The sequence below is a fragment of the Podarcis bocagei genome (genome assembly GCF_964188305.1).
Source record: "Podarcis bocagei genome assembly, chromosome: 2".
NCBI classification, from domain to species: Eukaryota; Metazoa; Chordata; class Lepidosauria; order Squamata; family Lacertidae; genus Podarcis; species Podarcis bocagei.
The window spans coordinates 10,319,107-10,336,415 of NC_138126.1; the positions used below are offsets into that span (position 1 = coordinate 10,319,107).

At 45.3% G+C, this 17,309-nt stretch overlaps 1 protein-coding gene across 1 annotated transcript; it reads right to left on the minus strand.

The window, feature by feature from the left end:
• Positions 1-10,728: 10,728 nt before the first annotated feature.
• On the minus strand, positions 10,729-16,293 carry LOC308580882 (uncharacterized protein). The gene is made up of 4 exons (XM_081183151.1): positions 15,584-16,293; positions 13,362-13,904; positions 13,091-13,193; positions 10,729-11,018 (listed from the first exon to the last, which is right to left on the minus strand). The coding sequence occupies exons 1-4, from the start codon at positions 16,013-16,015 to the stop codon at positions 10,783-10,785; spliced, it is 1,314 nt and encodes a 437-aa protein (XP_081039277.1). The 5' UTR covers positions 16,016-16,293; the 3' UTR covers positions 10,729-10,782.
• Between the last annotated feature and the right edge of the window lie 1,016 nt (positions 16,294-17,309).

Below are 17,309 nucleotides of genomic sequence, written 5' to 3' on the forward strand. Positions count from 1 at the left end.
TGTTTTGCACCAGGTTGATGAAGGCTGCTTTACAGACAGTAGTAACATAGCCTTTCAGTTTTGTTTCAATGCTCTAATCTAAGTCGCCATTTGTTACAATAAACCATTATATTAAATTATTGGCTTCTTCTGGCACGTGTGTATGTTTCTCCTGGTTTCCTTTTAATTCAAGTTTAAAGCTTTTGTGGATATAAGTGGCCTTTAAGCACTTAAGCAGAAATGAGGGTTGGGAAGAGAAATGAAATGAAATGAAATGGAAAAGAAAGGAATGTCCACTTTGCACTTCTGTTAAAAACTCAAGGCAGTTCACATACAAAAACAATGCAAGCATAAAGAATTCATGAAACTTAGGCTCCATCTGCACAACAACAATTTATTATTTGTACACAGCCTTTTAGTTATTTGAAGATGGCTATCATATCTCCTCTGTCTCCTCCAGGGTAAACATACCCAGCTCCTTCAACCATTCCTCATATGGCTTGGTTCCCGGAGAATTGGGGGTGATGGGAGTTGTAGTCCAGCAACATCTGGGGACCCCAAACACAGGCCTGTAAGCTCCTCCAGTGGCTCAGGAGCAGCAGAGCTACTCTTCTTTACAAGGGAAGTAGGAAGTTGGCAATATCAGGGCTTTGTGGCTTGAGACCTCAATGCCTCAAGGACCACTTCTCATATGAACTGACCCAAACCCTGAGACCATCCTCTGAGGCCTTTCTTCATGTGCCGCCTCCATGAGACGCCCAGAGGGTGGCAACACAAGAACAGGACTTTTCTGTGGTGGCTCCCCGCTTGAGGAATGCTCTCCCCAGGGAAGCCCAACTGGCACCTTCATTATATACTTTTAGGGGCCAGGCAGAAAACGCCATTCTTCAACCAGACCTTTGGCTGATTGACATTCTATGTCATTTAAATGTGTTTTTGGGAGGTGCGGCTTATGGATACGTTCTTGTTTTTATTCTGTATTTTGTGTTTTTGTTTTGTACTTTTATGCTGTGAACTGCCCCGAGATCTTCAGATGAAGGGCAGAATAAATATGTAATAAATAAATAAATACAATAAATAATTCTGCACTAGCTTCAGATTTCTGATAATCTTCAAGGGGAGCTCATTACAGTAGGCCAGAAAGGAGGAGAGCATGAACAACAGAAGCCAAGCTATTCCTCCTAGCCATGATAAATCATATATAATTTTCAATAACTGTACTGTATTGTGCTGTTGCCTCCCTTTTGATCATAATCTATTTGGTTCCATTTATCATGGATAATAGCTACTGGGAGACCATGAATTCGTCTAATCCTTAATTTTGTTTATTATTGTGTTTTTTATGCATTTCCTGGGAACCACAGAACCATAGAATTGTAGAGTTGGAAGGGACCCCGAGGGTCATCTAGTCTCACCCCCTGCAATGCAGGAATCTCAACTAAAGTTCTTCCTGATATAGTGGTTAAGAGTAGTAGTCTCGTAATCTGGGGAACCGGGTTCGCTTCCCCGCTCCTCCACATGCAGCTGCTGGGTGACCTTGGGCCAGTCACACTCCTCTGAAGTCTCTCAGCCCCACTCACCTCACAGAGTGTTTGTTGTGGGGGAGGAAGGGAAAAGGAGAATGTTAGCCGCTTTGAGACTTCTTAGGGTGGTGATAAAGCGGGATATCAAATCCAAACTCCTCTTCTTCCTTTCTTGTAACATGAAATAATTTGTTCTGGTCCTGCTCTCTGGAGCAGAAAACAAGCTTGCTCCATCTTCCATGTGACAGACTTTTAGATATTTGAAGACAGCTATTGTATCTCAGAAAAGGAGAATATCAATAAGATACCCATGATCAACAAGTATGCAAAAGCTTGGAGTTTCGGAGTATGTCATCAGCAGTGTGCTGATGACACAGCTCTATTTCTCCTTTCTATCTGCAGGTGAGGCAGTGGAAGTGCTGGACCACTGTCTTGCCTGGGTAATGGACTGGATGAGAGCCAACAAACTGAAGCTCAATCCAGATAAGAGTGAGGCTCAGTTCCCTAGAGCAGATGGCTGGAAGCTTGCCTGCTCTTGATGGGGTTACACTTCCTCCGGAGGAGCAGGTTCATAGCTTGGGGGTAATCCTGGATCCTTTGCTGTTGCTCGAGGCTCAGATGGCCTGGAGTGCCTTTCATCATCTTTGGCTGGTAGCCCAGCTACACCCCTATCTGGACAGGGATAGCCCAACTACTGTTGTCTATGCGCTGGTAACTTCAAGGTTAGATTGCTGCAATGTGTTATATGTAGGGCTGCCTCTGAAGACGGTTTGGAAACTTCAGCTAGTACAGATTTCAGTGGCCAAGTTGCTCACCAGAGCAAGATGCTTTGAGCATATTACACAGATCACGAGAACAGGGCCTTCTCTGCAGTGGCTCCCTGTCTATGGAATGCTCTCCCCAGGAAAGTTTGCCTGGCGCCTTCCTTATACACCTTTAGGCACCAGGCAAAAACGCTCCTTTTTAACCAAGCCTTTGGTTGATTTGATGGACATCCTATGCCCTTTTAAAATGTGGCTCTCCTGGGGGTGGGGTGTTATTAGGTTATTGTTTGTATTTTTATTTTATATATTGTGATCTTTTATGTGAATCGCCCTGAAACCTGCAGGTATGGGGCAGTCTATAAATTCAATTTTAAAAAAATAGTAAAAAATGGAGTGTATATCAAACAATTAATATTTACAACAGTTGCCCTGTAATATTCTGAAAACCAAATACTGTTGTGCTGCATCTTGAACTCCATCTAACACATAATAAACTCCACATTTCAACACAGAGATTTTAGCTGCATCGGCAGCTAAAAAAGCCAATGCAATTCTGGGCTGCATCAATAGGAGTATAGCATCTAGATCAAGGGAAGTAATAGTGCCACTGTATTCTGCTCTGGTCAGACCTCACCTGGAGTACTGTGTCCAGTTCTGGGCACCACAATTCAAGAAGGACACTGACAAACTGGAACGTGTCCAGAGGAGGGCAACCAAAATGATCAAAGGCCTGGAAACGATGCCTTATGAGGAACGGCTAAGGGAGCTGGGCATGTTTAGCCTGGAGAAGAGGAGGTTAAGGGGTGATGTGATAGCCATGTTCAAATATATAAAAGGATGTCACATAGAGGAGGGAGAAAGGTTGTTTTCTGCTGCTCCAGAGAAGCAGACACGGAGCAATGGATCCAAACTACAAGAAAGAAGATTCCACCTAAACATTAGGAAGAACTTCCTGACAGTAAGAGCTGTTCGATAGTGGAATTTGCTGCCAAGGAGTGTGGTGGAGTCTCCTACTTTGGAGGTCTTTAAGCAGAGGCTTGACAACCATATGTCAGGAGTGCTCTGATGGTGTTTCCTGCTTGGCAGGGGGTTGGACTCGATGGCCCTTGTGGTCTCTTCCAACTCTAGGATTCTATGATTCTATGAATAGAATCATCCAAACTTTGTTTAAAACCCCCCAATAAGTGTTAGTTCGCTTCCCTTATCTTACTTTATCTATGAGAATTTAATCATATATATCAAACCTCATATTCTTAAAACCTGTTTCTTAACAGAAAAGTAACATTTCCCTATATGCCATTCTGAGCAGCAATCTATATAATCATTTCAATATCAAGTGAAACTTGCTTTTTGTACACAACACAACTATGGAACTATTTAGGTTAACCTTGAGTTCTAACATGACGAGAAAGGAAGGGTAAAGGTGAAGGAACCCCTGACCTTTAAGTTGAGTCACGGACGACTCTGGGGTTGCGGCGCTCATCTCGCTTTATTGGCCGAGGGAGCTGGTGTACAGCTTCTGGGTCATGTGGCCAGCATGACTAAGCCGCTTCTGGCAAACCAGAGCAGCGCACGGAAATGTTTACCTTCCCACCAGAGTGGTACCTATTTATCTACTTGCACTTTGATGTGCTTTCCAACTGCTAGGTTGGCAGGAGCAGGGACTGAGCAACGGGAGCTCACCCCATCGTGGGAATTCGAACCGCCGACCTACTGATTGGCAAGCCCTAGGCTCTGTGGTTTTAACCCACAGCGCCACCCGCGTCCCTTGAAAGGAAGGATACTTTCCCTCTATCCCTCTCACCAGTATTCATACCTTCATAAGCTTCTATCAAAGCCCCATTTAGTCACCACCCCCCGGCCGAGTACCCCACAGTTCCTTATGAGTGATTTATCCCCATGGTGGTGAAGACCCTTATGACTACTGCATCATGATTCATTCACAAAATGTGGCATGGAAAATGCCTAATCACAACATTGTACTAGTTAAGATGATGGCCCTAATCACTTTCCCCACATACCATGTTTGGAATTGTAGATATCTGAACATTTATACTGTCAATCTCATGTGTGTGTGTGTGCTATAAAAGTGTGATTGGTCAGAAAAGCTGTAGTCTTCTTTCTTTAGACACTTCCTCCCTGTGTGAATATTTATTTACATTTTCTTTCCACACTTCAGTTTCGTGGTTTCACCATTGGGTGGACTCTTCGATGTGATTTGACCCTTTTATTCTGCTTGCTCATAGATGACACTCCTACATTCCAAGCCTGTACGTATATAGTTGCTCCTCTATGCGCAGTCTCTGATGATTTCTAAGGCTGTCTCTGTGGTGACAAATCATGCTACAGTCTGAGCATACATCTACTGAGGTCCCTGCTCTTCCTGAAGCTCTTTATGTATTCCACACGTTTGAATTCTTTGGTGTGATAAAAAGCTTGACCCGTGATTGAAGCTCTTTCTGCGCTCCAAACATTCAAAGTTTCTCCTCTGTGTGGATTCTCTGATGTGAAATAAGGGAGCTTTCCCTAATATAGCTCTTTCCACACGCCAGGCATTTAAAGGGTTTCTCACCTGTGTGAATGTTTAGATGTGAAATAAAAGCATCTCTCCGACTAAAGCTCTTTCCACACTCGAGGCACCTAAATGGCTTCGCCACTGTGTGAATGCTTTGATGTGAAACAAGGGAGCTTTTCCTAATATAGCTCTTTCCACACTCCAAGCATTTAAAAGCTTTCTCCCCTGTGTGGATTCTCTGATGTAATTTAAGGATCCCTTTCCTGTTAAAGCTCTTTCCGCACTCTGAGCATTTATGTGGTCTCTCTTCTGTGTGAGTTCGTTGGTGTGATGTAAAACTTGAGCTGTGATTGAAGCTCTTGCCACACAGCAGACATTTATATGGCTTCTCACCTGTGTGAATGTTTTGATGTGAAATAAAGCAGTCTTTCCTAGCAAAGCTCTTTCCACACTCCAGACATTTAAATGGTTTCTCCTCCTTGTGAATGCCTTGATGTAAAATAAGGGACCCTTTCCTAATATAGCTTTTCCTGCACTCCTGGCATTTAAAGGGTTTCTCCCCTGTGTGGATTCTCAGGTGTAATTTAAGGATCCCTTTCCTGTTAAAGCTCTTTCCACATTCCAAGCATTTATGTGGTCTCTCTCCGGTGTGACTTCTTTGGTGTAAGGTGAAGCTTGAGCTGTGATTGAAGCTCTTTCCACACGCTAAACATTTAAAAGCCTTCTCCCCCGTGTGGACATGCTGATGTGAAATAAGGCAGTCCTTTCTAATAAAGCTATTTCCACACTCCAGGCATCTAAAGGGCTTTTCCCCCGAGTGGATTCTCTGATGTAAAATAAGGGAGTCTTTCCTAATATAGCTCTTTCCACACTCCAGACATTTAAAAGGTTTCTCCCCTGTGTGGATTCTTTGATGTAATTTAAGTGTTCCTCTCCTGTTAAAACTCCTTCCACACTCCAAGCATTTATGTGGTCTCTCACCTGTGTGAATTCTTTGGTGTAAAGCGAAGCTTGAGCTGTGATTGAAACTCTTTCCGCACTCCAAGCATTTAAAGGGCTTCTGTCCTGTGTGGATGTGTTGATGTGAAATGAGGGAGTCTCTCCGAATAAAGCTCTTTCCACAGTCCGGGCATTTAAAGGGCTTCTCCCCTGTGTGGATTCTCTGATGTAATATAAAGGTGGATTTCCTATTGAAGCTCCTTCCACACTCCAAGCACTCATATGGTTTCTTCCCGGTGTGAACGCGTTGATGTAATGTAAGAGAGTTGTTCCAACGGAAGCTTTTTCCACACTCCAAGCATTTGAATGGTTTCTCTGCTGTGTGAGTTATTTGGTGTGACCTAAGGTTGGAGTTCTTCCTGAAGCTTTTTCCGCACTTCAGGCAAGTATACGCTTTCTTCCCTGTGTGCATTTGTTGGTGTAAAGTAAGAGAAATAGCCCAGCAAAAGCTCTTTCCACATTCCAGGCATTTAAATAGTTTCTCCCCTGTGTGAGTCCCTTGATGATAAGTGAGATGGGTTTTTTGACTGAAGCTCTTTCCGCACTCCAAGCATGTGTACGGTCTCTCCCTTGTGTGGGTTCTCTGATGTAAAGTAAGAGAGGTAGCCCAACGAAAGCTCTTTCCACATTTCAAGCATTTAAATGGTTTCTCTCCTGTGTGCGTTCCCTGATGGCAAGTGAGGTGAATCTTTTGACTGAAGCTCTTTCCGCACTCCAAACATTTAAATGGTTTCTGCCCAGTATGGATTCCTTCGTGCGCTGTGAGATTGCTCTTCTGCCTGAAGCTTTTTCCGCACTCCAAGCAGCTATATGGTTTCTTATCTGTGTGAATTCGTTGGTGTAAAGTCAAGACACTAGGCCAACGGAAGCTTTTTCCACACTCTAAGCATTTAAAAGTTTTTTCCCCGGTGTGAATTCTTTGGTGTGAAGTAAAGCTTGAGCTTTGATTGAAGCTCTTTCCGCACTCCAAGCATTTAAATGGTTTCTCCCCTCTGTGGATTTTATTATGTAAAATAAGCCGGTCTTTCCTATTAAAGCTCTTTCCACACTCCGAGCATTTAAATAGTTTCTCCCCTGTATGAGTTCCTTGATGAACAGTCAAATTTCTTTTCTGATTGAAGCTTTTCCCACACTCTGAGCATATATATGGTTTCTCACCAGTGTGTATTCTTTGATGTCTGCTTACACTTGATATCTGACTGAAGCTCTTTCCACAATCCAAGCACTGAAATGGCTTCCCCCCTGTGTGAGTTCCTTGATGAACAGTGAGATTTCTCTTCTCACTGAAGCTTTCTCCACACTCCGGGCATACATACGGTTTCTCCCCTGTGTGGATTCTCTGATGAGCGGTAAGGCTTGAATTTCTACTGTAGCTCTTTCCACATTCGGAACATTGAAATGGTTTCACCCCGGTGTGGATTCTTTGATGAGTAGTGAGGGTTGACTTCTGACTGAAGCTCTTTCCACACTCAGAACACTTGAATGGCTTCTCCCCTGTGTGGAGCTTAGAGTGGGTATAAAGGCTCGATTTCCATTTGAACATTTTGCCACACACGGGACACTGACTGCTTTCTTTTCTGTTGTTAAGGTTCTCTTCAGCTGGGATCTCACAGATGTCACCTTCCTGAGAAGCAGAGAATTCGTTCCTGCTCTCCTGTTTTAGCTCAGGTCTTGCTCTCTGTTCTTCCTCCTCTTTGCATCCATATCTTTCCAACAGCGCCATGTTTGATTCTTCTTCATCCTGCTTTTCACCTTCAGAAACAAGAGGGATACTTTGTGAGAAGGAAAGAAGAGCTTTAAACTGTTGGCATCTTTTTTTAATGATTCCTAACATGATAGTTCATAGAATCACAGAACTGTAATAATAATAATAATAATAATAATAATAATAATAATAATAATAATAATAATAATAAAAATAAATAATAAATAAAAATATTTCCCCAGCCACTCTGGGCAGCTTCCAACAGAATATTAAATTAAAATAGTCTATTAAACATTAAAAGCTTCCCTAAACAGGGTTGCCTTTCAGATGTCTGCTAAAAGTCTGGTAGTTGTTTTTCTCTTTGACATCTGCTGGGAGGGTGTTCCACAGGGCAGGTGCCACCACCGAGAAGGCCCTCTGCCTGATTCCCTGTAACTTGGCTTCTCGCAGGGAGGGAACCGCCAGAAGGCCCTCGGTGCTGGACCTCAGTGGCAGAACGATGGGGGTGGAGACGCTCCTTCAGTTGGAAGGGACCCTGAGGGCCATCTAGTCCAGCCCTCTTTCAACGCAGGAACCTCAACTAAAGCATCCATGGCAGATAACCAATGTATGTTGCACACTAGTGGACAAAATTGTGGAAACCGTTTGGGAAAAGTGTATTTATGAGGTTTGATGGCTCACAACACCACATTTTTATTTTTTTTAGGAGTAATACCATAAAATTATATATCAATGGAAATATAATTTTATGAAGCCTGTAATGCAACAAAGTTTGTTCAATAACCTGTATTCTATAAAAAGTTACAGTAGTACCTCAGGTTACAGACTCTTCAGGTTACAGACTCCGCTAACCCAGAAATAGTACCTCAGGTTAAGAACTTTGCTTCAGGATGAGAACAGAAATCGCGCAGCGGCGGCATGGCGGCAGCAGGAGGCCCCATTAGCTAAAGTGGTGCTTCAGGTTAAGAACAGTTTCAGGTTAAGAACGGACCTCCAGAACGAATTAAGTTCTTAATCCGAGGTACCACTGTATAGCCAAATAACCAGAAAAAGGAAGCACGACTTGCTTAGGTTGCTATGCAGTAGCTTTCCTACATTTGAATGTAGCCAATGAGCACGAGTGTTTAGAGAGCCAATCAGGTGTTATTAGCCATCAAACCTCGAAAATACTCTTTTCTCAAAAGGTTTCCACAATTTTGGCCACTAGCGTAGGTCCATCTGGGGCTCTTGCTATGGCAGAGAAACTTCCTGAAGGAGCGTCTCCACCTCCATCATTCTGCCCGGACACTGATGTCCAGCGCCGAGGGCCTTCTGGCGGTTCTCTCACTGTGAGAAGCCAAGTTACAGGGAATCAGGCAGAGGGCCTTCTTGACTAACTCAGTTGTCAAGTGGTCTTCGTCCACAATGGACAAAGATACAAACAGATAGAAGGAGCACCTATGGGATCACCCCTCTCACCGGTCATCGCAAATCTGTACATGGAACACTTTGAAACCAATGCTTTAGACAAGTCAGAACACAAACCCAAACTTTGGCTCAGATATGTTGACGACACCTTTGTAATTTGGCCACACGGGAAGGAAAAACTAGATAGCTTCCTCACACATCTCAACAGCCTACACCCCAAAATACAATTCACTATGGAAATAGAAGCCAACAACCAACTTCCCTTCCTTGACGTCCTAATCTACAAAAAACCTGATGGCTCCCTAGGACACACTATCTACCGGAAAAAAACACACACCAACCGCTACTTACATGCACAATCACACCACCACCCTGCACAAATAAACTCCGTAGCCAAGACTCTCATCTCCAGAACCAAACGCCTGGCTGACGAAGACCACTTGACAACTGAGTTACAGAATCTCTCAAATGTGTTAATCGCCAACGGATACCAGCAAAACAGGGTTACGAAGCTAATCCAAAAAGAAACACCCCCCAAAAACCAAGACACAGAAGAAAACAATGGCATGGCCCTCCTTCCTTATATCAAGGGCACCACAGATAAAATTAGCAAAATCCTCCATAAACACAATATCAAAACAGCCTTTTGCACCAACCAAAAAATAGCCAATATCCTCAGAAACCCAAAAGATAAAATCCAGTTAGAAAACCAAGGGGTCTATGAAATACCCTGCAAAGTCTGCCCAGCCACGTACATTGGACAAACAAACAGACGAATAAATGCACGTATCGCAGAACACAAGAATGCCGTCAAAAAAGAAGAAAAAACTTCCTCTCTTTACCAACACATGAAAGAAACAGGACACGAAATTAATTTTGCAGATTCCAAATTGCTCTTTAACATGGAACATCACCACAAGAGAATAATCATGGAAGCCATCGAGATAGAGAAACACCCTCACAACATGAACAAGCGTGACGACACGTCCCGCCTGCCAGACATCTGGAAATTAGCCCTCCCCACAAAAACCGACACCAGAACCAGAGGCACACAGAACGCCATCTCCAATCAACCACACCAGACCCAAACCCAGACCCTCTCCACAGATAAATTACAGATACCATCCAGTAGCCAAACCATAGTGGCACCTCCGGATGCTGCACCCCCCTGCAATCCCTACACAGATCTGGCTGGCACAGGGCACAAAACCACAGCTCGCCCCTATACACGAAGCCAAGCCAGAGCACAACTAAGTGCAGTACAGCCATCTTCTCAGAAAAACTCTTCTCAGAAAAACTCAGAAAAACTCTTCACAAGCTCAAGAGGTCAAGACACGAAAGCTTTAGCAACTAATCCACACCTAATGACCCTCCTAAGTGGTACTCAGAATATCACTCAAGAAATCACTCAAGATATCCCTCAAGTAATTAATGAACAAAAGAAGAAAAGGCACAATAACCTGGGAACTTCCTCTCTGCCCAGAACGTTGGAGGCTATACACCACACCCCCTCAACAGTATTTATAGGAACTCAAACACTGAGATCCTGCTCTGTTCTAGTAACAAGAAGCCGAAAGCACCAGCCTGAAGATGACGAGTGAGACCTCGTCGAAACGTCGCCTAGACACCCCAACTCTTACACGGGAAGATACCCGAAAACACCAAAACCTGCATTCCTGTACCCGTGAAAATCTACGAAAGCAAATATGTATGTATATGTATATAAGATTTATGTTGTGAACAGCCCTAAGATCTACGAGTATAGGGCAGTATCCAAATTCAAATAAATAAATAAAATTGTTTTATGCAAACTACCCCAAAATTATATTTGCCCGAGAAGGGGTACGCTGGTAAGACTAAACTTAAAATTATTTAGCTGGGTGTTGCACTTCAGGGTTTAAGCTGTCTGAATGGGCATTCACACTGATTTCTGTGAACACAACTTTGATGGAAGCAGAGAGGGAAGGTGCAGATTCTTCCGGGTCCAGAGGCACCCTGGGTTTCCATTTCAGGCTCTCGGTCGATCCCTATATTTACCTGATCCAGCCGCACAGATGCAATTTCCACTCCACCGCAAGGAAGAGACGAACCGCAACATATTGCCCGCATCCTGCTGCGTCCATCTCCTGAGAGGGACACAAAAAGGGGGGAGATTTACTTGCCATTCCTTGCATTTCCAAATCAAACTGCTCCTGGGCAGCCAAAATAGTACCACCCATTCGGACGGACAAAACCGTGTAACCGAACGGCACCACTGGTATCTTGCAAGCAAACTGATCCCAAGCTGTTAAAAAAACTTTATATGCTAATAGTACCACCTTGAACCTGGCTGGGTAGCAAATGAGCCAGCGGCGCAGATCCTTGAGCAAGGCTGTTATGTGCCGACAACTCCTGTCAGCAACTATGCTGCAGCATTCTGCACTAACTGAAGTTTCCAAATCAAGTGTAAGGGAAGCCTCACATAGTTAGCATTGCAGTGATTCACTCTTGAAGCATTTCAGTTTCATGCAAGAGGGCAAAAATACCCAAGGGTTATTTCTTTCTTTCTTTCTTTCTTTCTTTCTTTCTTTCTTTCTTTCTTTCTTTCTTTCTTTCCGCTGTACATCAGGAAGGGCTATGTAGAGAGAGTCTCTTCCTTTAAATTCCTAGGAGTTTATCTCAGTGAAGACCTTACTTGGAAAATCAATACAACCCATGTGGTTAAGAAAGCCCAGCAGAGACTCCATCTCCTCAGAGCATTGCGGAAGAACAATGTCAATCAACATTTGATGATCTCCTTCTACCAGTCAACAATAGAAAGTGTCCTTTCATACTGCATCACGGTGTGGTATGCTGGTTTGACATCATCTGATAGGAAGTGCCTACAGAGGGTGAATACAGGACAAGATATTATGGGCTGTCCCGTGAATCCACTGGATGAAATAGCGGAAGAACGTTGCCTCAGGAGAGTGAGGAAAATTCTCAGGGATGATTCACACCCTGGCCGGCACTTTCTTGATCTCCTGTCCTCAGGCAGAAGATATAGAAGCATGATTAGTCGCACGAACAGGGTAAAGAACAGCTTCTATCCGTGGGCTGTTAGGCTGCTGAATGAAAAGATAACAACAGGGCAACTGACTCTTGGGTTTGGTGGGTATGCATCAATAAACGAGGGAAATTAAGACTAAGAGAGCTGAGTGGGGGGTGCTCATGTAATCTCACTGTATATAAGTTGTACAAGTGACAATAAAGTATTTCAATTTCAATTCAATTTCTATTTCTTTCTTCTTTTCTCTCTCTCTCTCATTCTCCTTCCTTCCTTCCTTTCTCTCCCCTCCTCTCTTCTCCCTCCTCTCCTTCCCTAGGTTATGTAACTAGTACAGTGGTACCTCGATTTTTGAGCATCTCTGAAGCCAAATGTTTCAGTTTTCGAACGCCGAAAACCCGAAGTAAACGTTTCCAACGTGCCTCGGTTGTCAAACGGCTTCTGCTGCGTTTTTTTCAATTTTCTCCATTGACTTTGCAGACTGCCCTTTGTGCCTCGGTTGTCGAACGTTTTGGAAGTCAAACGCTGTTCCGGAACGGATTACGTTTGACAACCGAGGTACCGCTGTATATTGAATTTTATTACTTGCCTCCCATAACAGTCCCAGAATGATTTACAAGAATAAAAAGCTTGGCTCTTTCAAGCCACTGTTGAAGTTAAGTGTTGAAACTCAGCGTTTTTTTATTGCCATCAGCTTGTCCCCAACATGGGATTGAGAGAAATAATAATAATAATAATAATAATAATAATAATAATAATAATAATTCATTATTTATACTCCGCCCATCTGGCTGGGTTTCCCCAGCCACTCTGGGCGGCTTCCAACAGAATATTAAAATACAATAACCTATTAAACATTAAAAGCTTCCCTAAACAGGGCTGCCTTCAGATGTCTTTTAAAAGTCTGGTAGTTGTTTTTCTCTTTGACATCTGGTGGGAAGGAGTTCCACAGGGCGGGTGCCACTACCGAGAAGGCCCTCTGCCTGGTTCCCTGTAACTTGGCTTCTCGCGGTGAGGAAACTGCCAGAAGGCCCTCGGCGCTGGACCTCAGTGTCCGGGCAGAACGATGGGGGTGGAGGCACTCCTTCAGGTATACTGGACCGAGGCCTGCTTATTTCAGGCGTACCTGAGAGAGAAGACCAAGATGGGCAATGATGCCACGCTAAGCCTTACCCAGTGATGTGACACCTCTACCTTCCTCCTGTTTGATCTGCTTGGAGTCTGACGGATCCTTCTCTGCCTCAGCAAAGTCCACGGCCTCTTCCGAAAATAGGTCCTGTAGGTGAAATAACAGCAGAGATCAGAAACAGAGAGGGACTGGGGAAGGAATGGGGCAGAATCAGGCCTTGGTGGGTTGTCCCCTCCTTCGAGGATTTCCAGTAAAAAAACATGGGTAATATTCTGAGCCCCTGAAAACTATCAGGATGAAAACCGTCTCTCTTACCTGCAGCCCTTTCTGCTTCTTGTCCTCTGCTCGGCTCAGGAGGAAACCTTCGGCCAGGGCCACCGCCTGGGAACTGGTCTCCACTCCACATTCCCTCACCCAGTTCTCCATCTCCGGGGGGAGGACAGCCAGGAACTGCTCCAGGATCACCAGGTCCAGCATCTGACCCTTGGTGTGTCTCTCTGGCTTCAGCCACTGATGGCAAAGATGGTGGAGTCGGCTGCAAACTTCCCGTGATCCCTCAGCTTCCCTGTACTGGAACTCCCTGAAATGCTGTCTCTGTGCATCGACGCTGAGGGCATATTCCTCATCCAGGATCTCCTGCGCGGTCCTTTCCCAGGATCTGCCACTGCTCCCAGCCTGGGTTGCACTAGGTTCTCCTCCTGCCTGAGAGCCAACCGAGTCTTTCTCGGCCATCTTGGACTTGTGATCTGAGGCGGCTCCCAAGATGGCCGAAGTATCCCCTGACAGTTCCACGAGATTCTGTCTGGAGGCCAGGCAGTATTTTGCAATCAGATTCCAGATCGTGACAGAGTCCTTCCCCTGTAGAAAAAAAGCAGAGAGCCCAATGGGAAATTTTCTGTTTTACAATTTAAAAGACTCATTTAAACATCCTTAAAATATCAATGACGTCCCTTCTTCTCTTTCCATGGTTCATTTTGCATATCATAAATCCCTGCATATTTTATAAAAACTTTACTATTTAGTATTCCATTATTACATCCATCAAAACTTATTTACACTGTTGAATTTATCTGAATGCTGCCAACATTTTCAAGTGTTTATATTCAATAAACATTTCCCAATCTTCTCTAAAACGTATGTTCTTCTTGTTCTCTTATTCTATATGTTAAGTCTGCAAGCTGTGTGTATTCCATTTAAGTTGCCATTCTTCTTTAGTTGGGACCTTGCTCGTTTTCCATTTTTGGGCTAACGAAACATGGGCCACAGTAGTAAAGGTAAAGGGACTCCTGCCCGTACGGGCCAGTCGTGTCCGACTCTAGGGTTGTGCGCCCATCTCACTTAAGAGGCCGGGGGCCAGCGCTGTCCGGAGACACTTCCGGGTCACGTGGCCAGCATGACGAAGCTGCTCTGGCGAGCCGGCACCAGCGCAGCACACGGAAATGCTGTTTACCTTCCCGCTATAAAGCGGTACCTATTTATCTACTTGCACTTAGTGGTGCTTTTGAACTGCTAGGTGGGCAGGAGCTGGGACCGAAAGACGGGAGCTCACCCCGCCGCGGGGATTCGAACCGCCGAGCATGCGATCGGCAAGTCCTAGGCGCTGAGGTTTTAGCGTCCCAAGGGTCACAGTAGTAGCATACATAAATAACTTCTTTTGACACCTGGGAATTTCAGTCTGAATTATCCCCAACAAAAAGGACTCTGTTTTTTTGGAAAGTACTTTTAAACGTTTTTTTCAATTCATTATGGTGATCATTAAATGTAATACTGCAGGAAATATTAATGTATTATATGTTCCCCCATTCTCCCCCCCATGGTATTATGTACTGTGTATTTTTCTTTGCTGTTAGTCGGTTGGAGACCCTTGGTGACAAGAAACTACCACTACTACTACTTAAAATGTGACAAGCAACTAATAAGTTTCAATTATAATAATAATAATAACAATGTGGCAAACGACTAATAAGTTTTAATGATGATGATAACAACAACAAGAACAAAAAGGACAAGAACAACAACTCCTCATTAATAGCTCAGTAAGTAGAGCAAAAGACTCTTAATTTCAGGGTTGTGGGTTCAAGTACCATGTTGGGCAAAAGGGACGGGGGTGGCGCTGTGGGTTAAACCACAGAGCCTAGGACTTGCCGATCAGAAGGTCAGAAGGTCAGCGGTTCGAATCCCCGTGACGGGGTGAGCTCCCGTTGCTCGGTCCCTGCTCCTGCCAACCTAGCAGTTTGAAAGCATGTCAAAGTGCAAGTAGATAAATAGGTACCACTCCGCCGGGAAGGTAAACGGCGTTTCCGTGCGCTGTTCTGGTTCGCCAGAAGCGGCTTAGTCATGCTGGCCACATGACCCGGAAGCTGTACGCCGGCTCCCTCGGCCAATAAAGCGAGATGAGCGCCGCAACCCCAGAGTCGGCCACAACTGGACCTAATGGTCAGGGGTCCCTTTACCTTTTACCATGTTGGGTGGGGTTGGACTAGATGCCTCTTGCGGTCCCTTCCAACTCTACAATTCTAGGATGCTATGCTTCTTACCTGCTGCTCTCCTTGCTTTTCCTCTGCCTGACTCCAGAGGAAACCTTCTGCCGGGGCCACTGCCTGGGAACTGGTCTCCCCTCCGCATTCCCTGACCCAGTTCTCTGTCTCCGCAGGGAGGACAGCCAGGAGCTGCTCCAGGACCACTAAATCCAGGATCTGAGCCTTGGTGTGTCTCTCTGGCTCCAGCCACAGACGGCAAAGATGGTGGAGTCGGCTGCAAACCTCTCGGGGTCCCTCGGGGTCTCGGTAGCGGGATTGCCTGAAACGCTGGCGCTGCGCCTCTGAGCTGAGGGTGCCCCCCTCACCCAGGATCCGCTGCAGGATCCCTCCCCAGGATCCCTCTCCGCCCCGGGCGTCTCCTCCTGGCTGGGGGGCAGCCGTGACTGGATCTTGCAGTGTGACATCATCCTTCAAGACATCCCCCGACATGGCCAGAAAGAGAGCAATTTTCCTCCCCGCTGCTGCAAAATCTTGCAAAGCCCAAGGGAGGCTGGTTCAGCTCTGCTTAGAAGCAGCAGCCTTGCAAACCTCCTTTGTCCCCGCTCTCTGCAAGCTCCAGCACCTCTCCAAAGAAGGATAGGGAGGAGCCTTGTTGCTCTAGAGGAGACCCCCCCCAAAAAAATTACCTTCCTGTCTAGGAATCCATCTCTGCCATTTAACCCTTGCTGTTGGTCCAGGGATTTCAACTTGAATGAAATATTTGGGGGGGGAGGTAAGCCCCGCCCCACATAATCGATCACATGACACTGTGCACGCACAGTATTTGAATGGCAATGCCCAGTGCTTTTTTTCTGGGGGTACTCAGGGTACGCACCCCCCTAAACATTTTGTGAATCTTTTGTACTTTGGTCCATTTACTGTACTGTATTCATTTCCCCCGATTTGAACTATAACATGGTGATTTTCTTGAGTCAAATTGAGAGTACCCCTAAACATTTTTAGTACCCCTAAACACAAAAGCACTGGCAGTGCCCATCAACTTAGGGGGAGAGCCCCGTCATATATTTTATGGGGGGGGGGAGATCCCCTAGGAGTTGGCTCCTATGTGTGGGTCAGCAGAGAAGGCCTGCTTTGCATGCAGAAAGAGGTCATAGAAGCTATTTGTGGGACTGCTATTAGTCCAACCGCCTGCAATGCAGGACTTGGAGGTGGCCCAAATTGGGGATTGAACCGATGGTTCTCACCAACCTGAGCCTTTGTTCCTGCTTAAGCAGCTCTTCCTCAATGAGGACTGGCACCTTACATTATCTACAAGGGGCCACACAGCTCAGTGAGTGGTGTCTCAGTGGCTTGGCAGCCGAAGTGTAGTGCCAACCTAGCAGTTTGAAAGTACGTCAAAGTGCAAGTAGATAAATAGGTACCACTCCGGTGGGAATGTAAACGGCGTTTCCGTGCGCTGCTCTGGTTCGCCAGAAGCGGCTTAGTCATGCTGGCCACATGACCCGGAAGCTGTACACCGGCTCCCTTGGCCAATAAAGCGAGATGAGCGTCGCAACCCCAGAGTCGTCCGCGACTGGACCTAACGGTCAGGGGTCCCTTTACCTTTACCACATGAATAGGAGTTCACTTTTTGAATACAGTGGTACCTCAGGTTACATATGCTTCAGGTTACAGACTCCGCTAACCCAGAAATATTACCTCGGGTTAAGAACTTTGCTTCAGGATGAGGCCCCATTAGCTAAAGTGGTGCTTCAGGTTAAGAACAGTTTCAGGTTAAGAACGG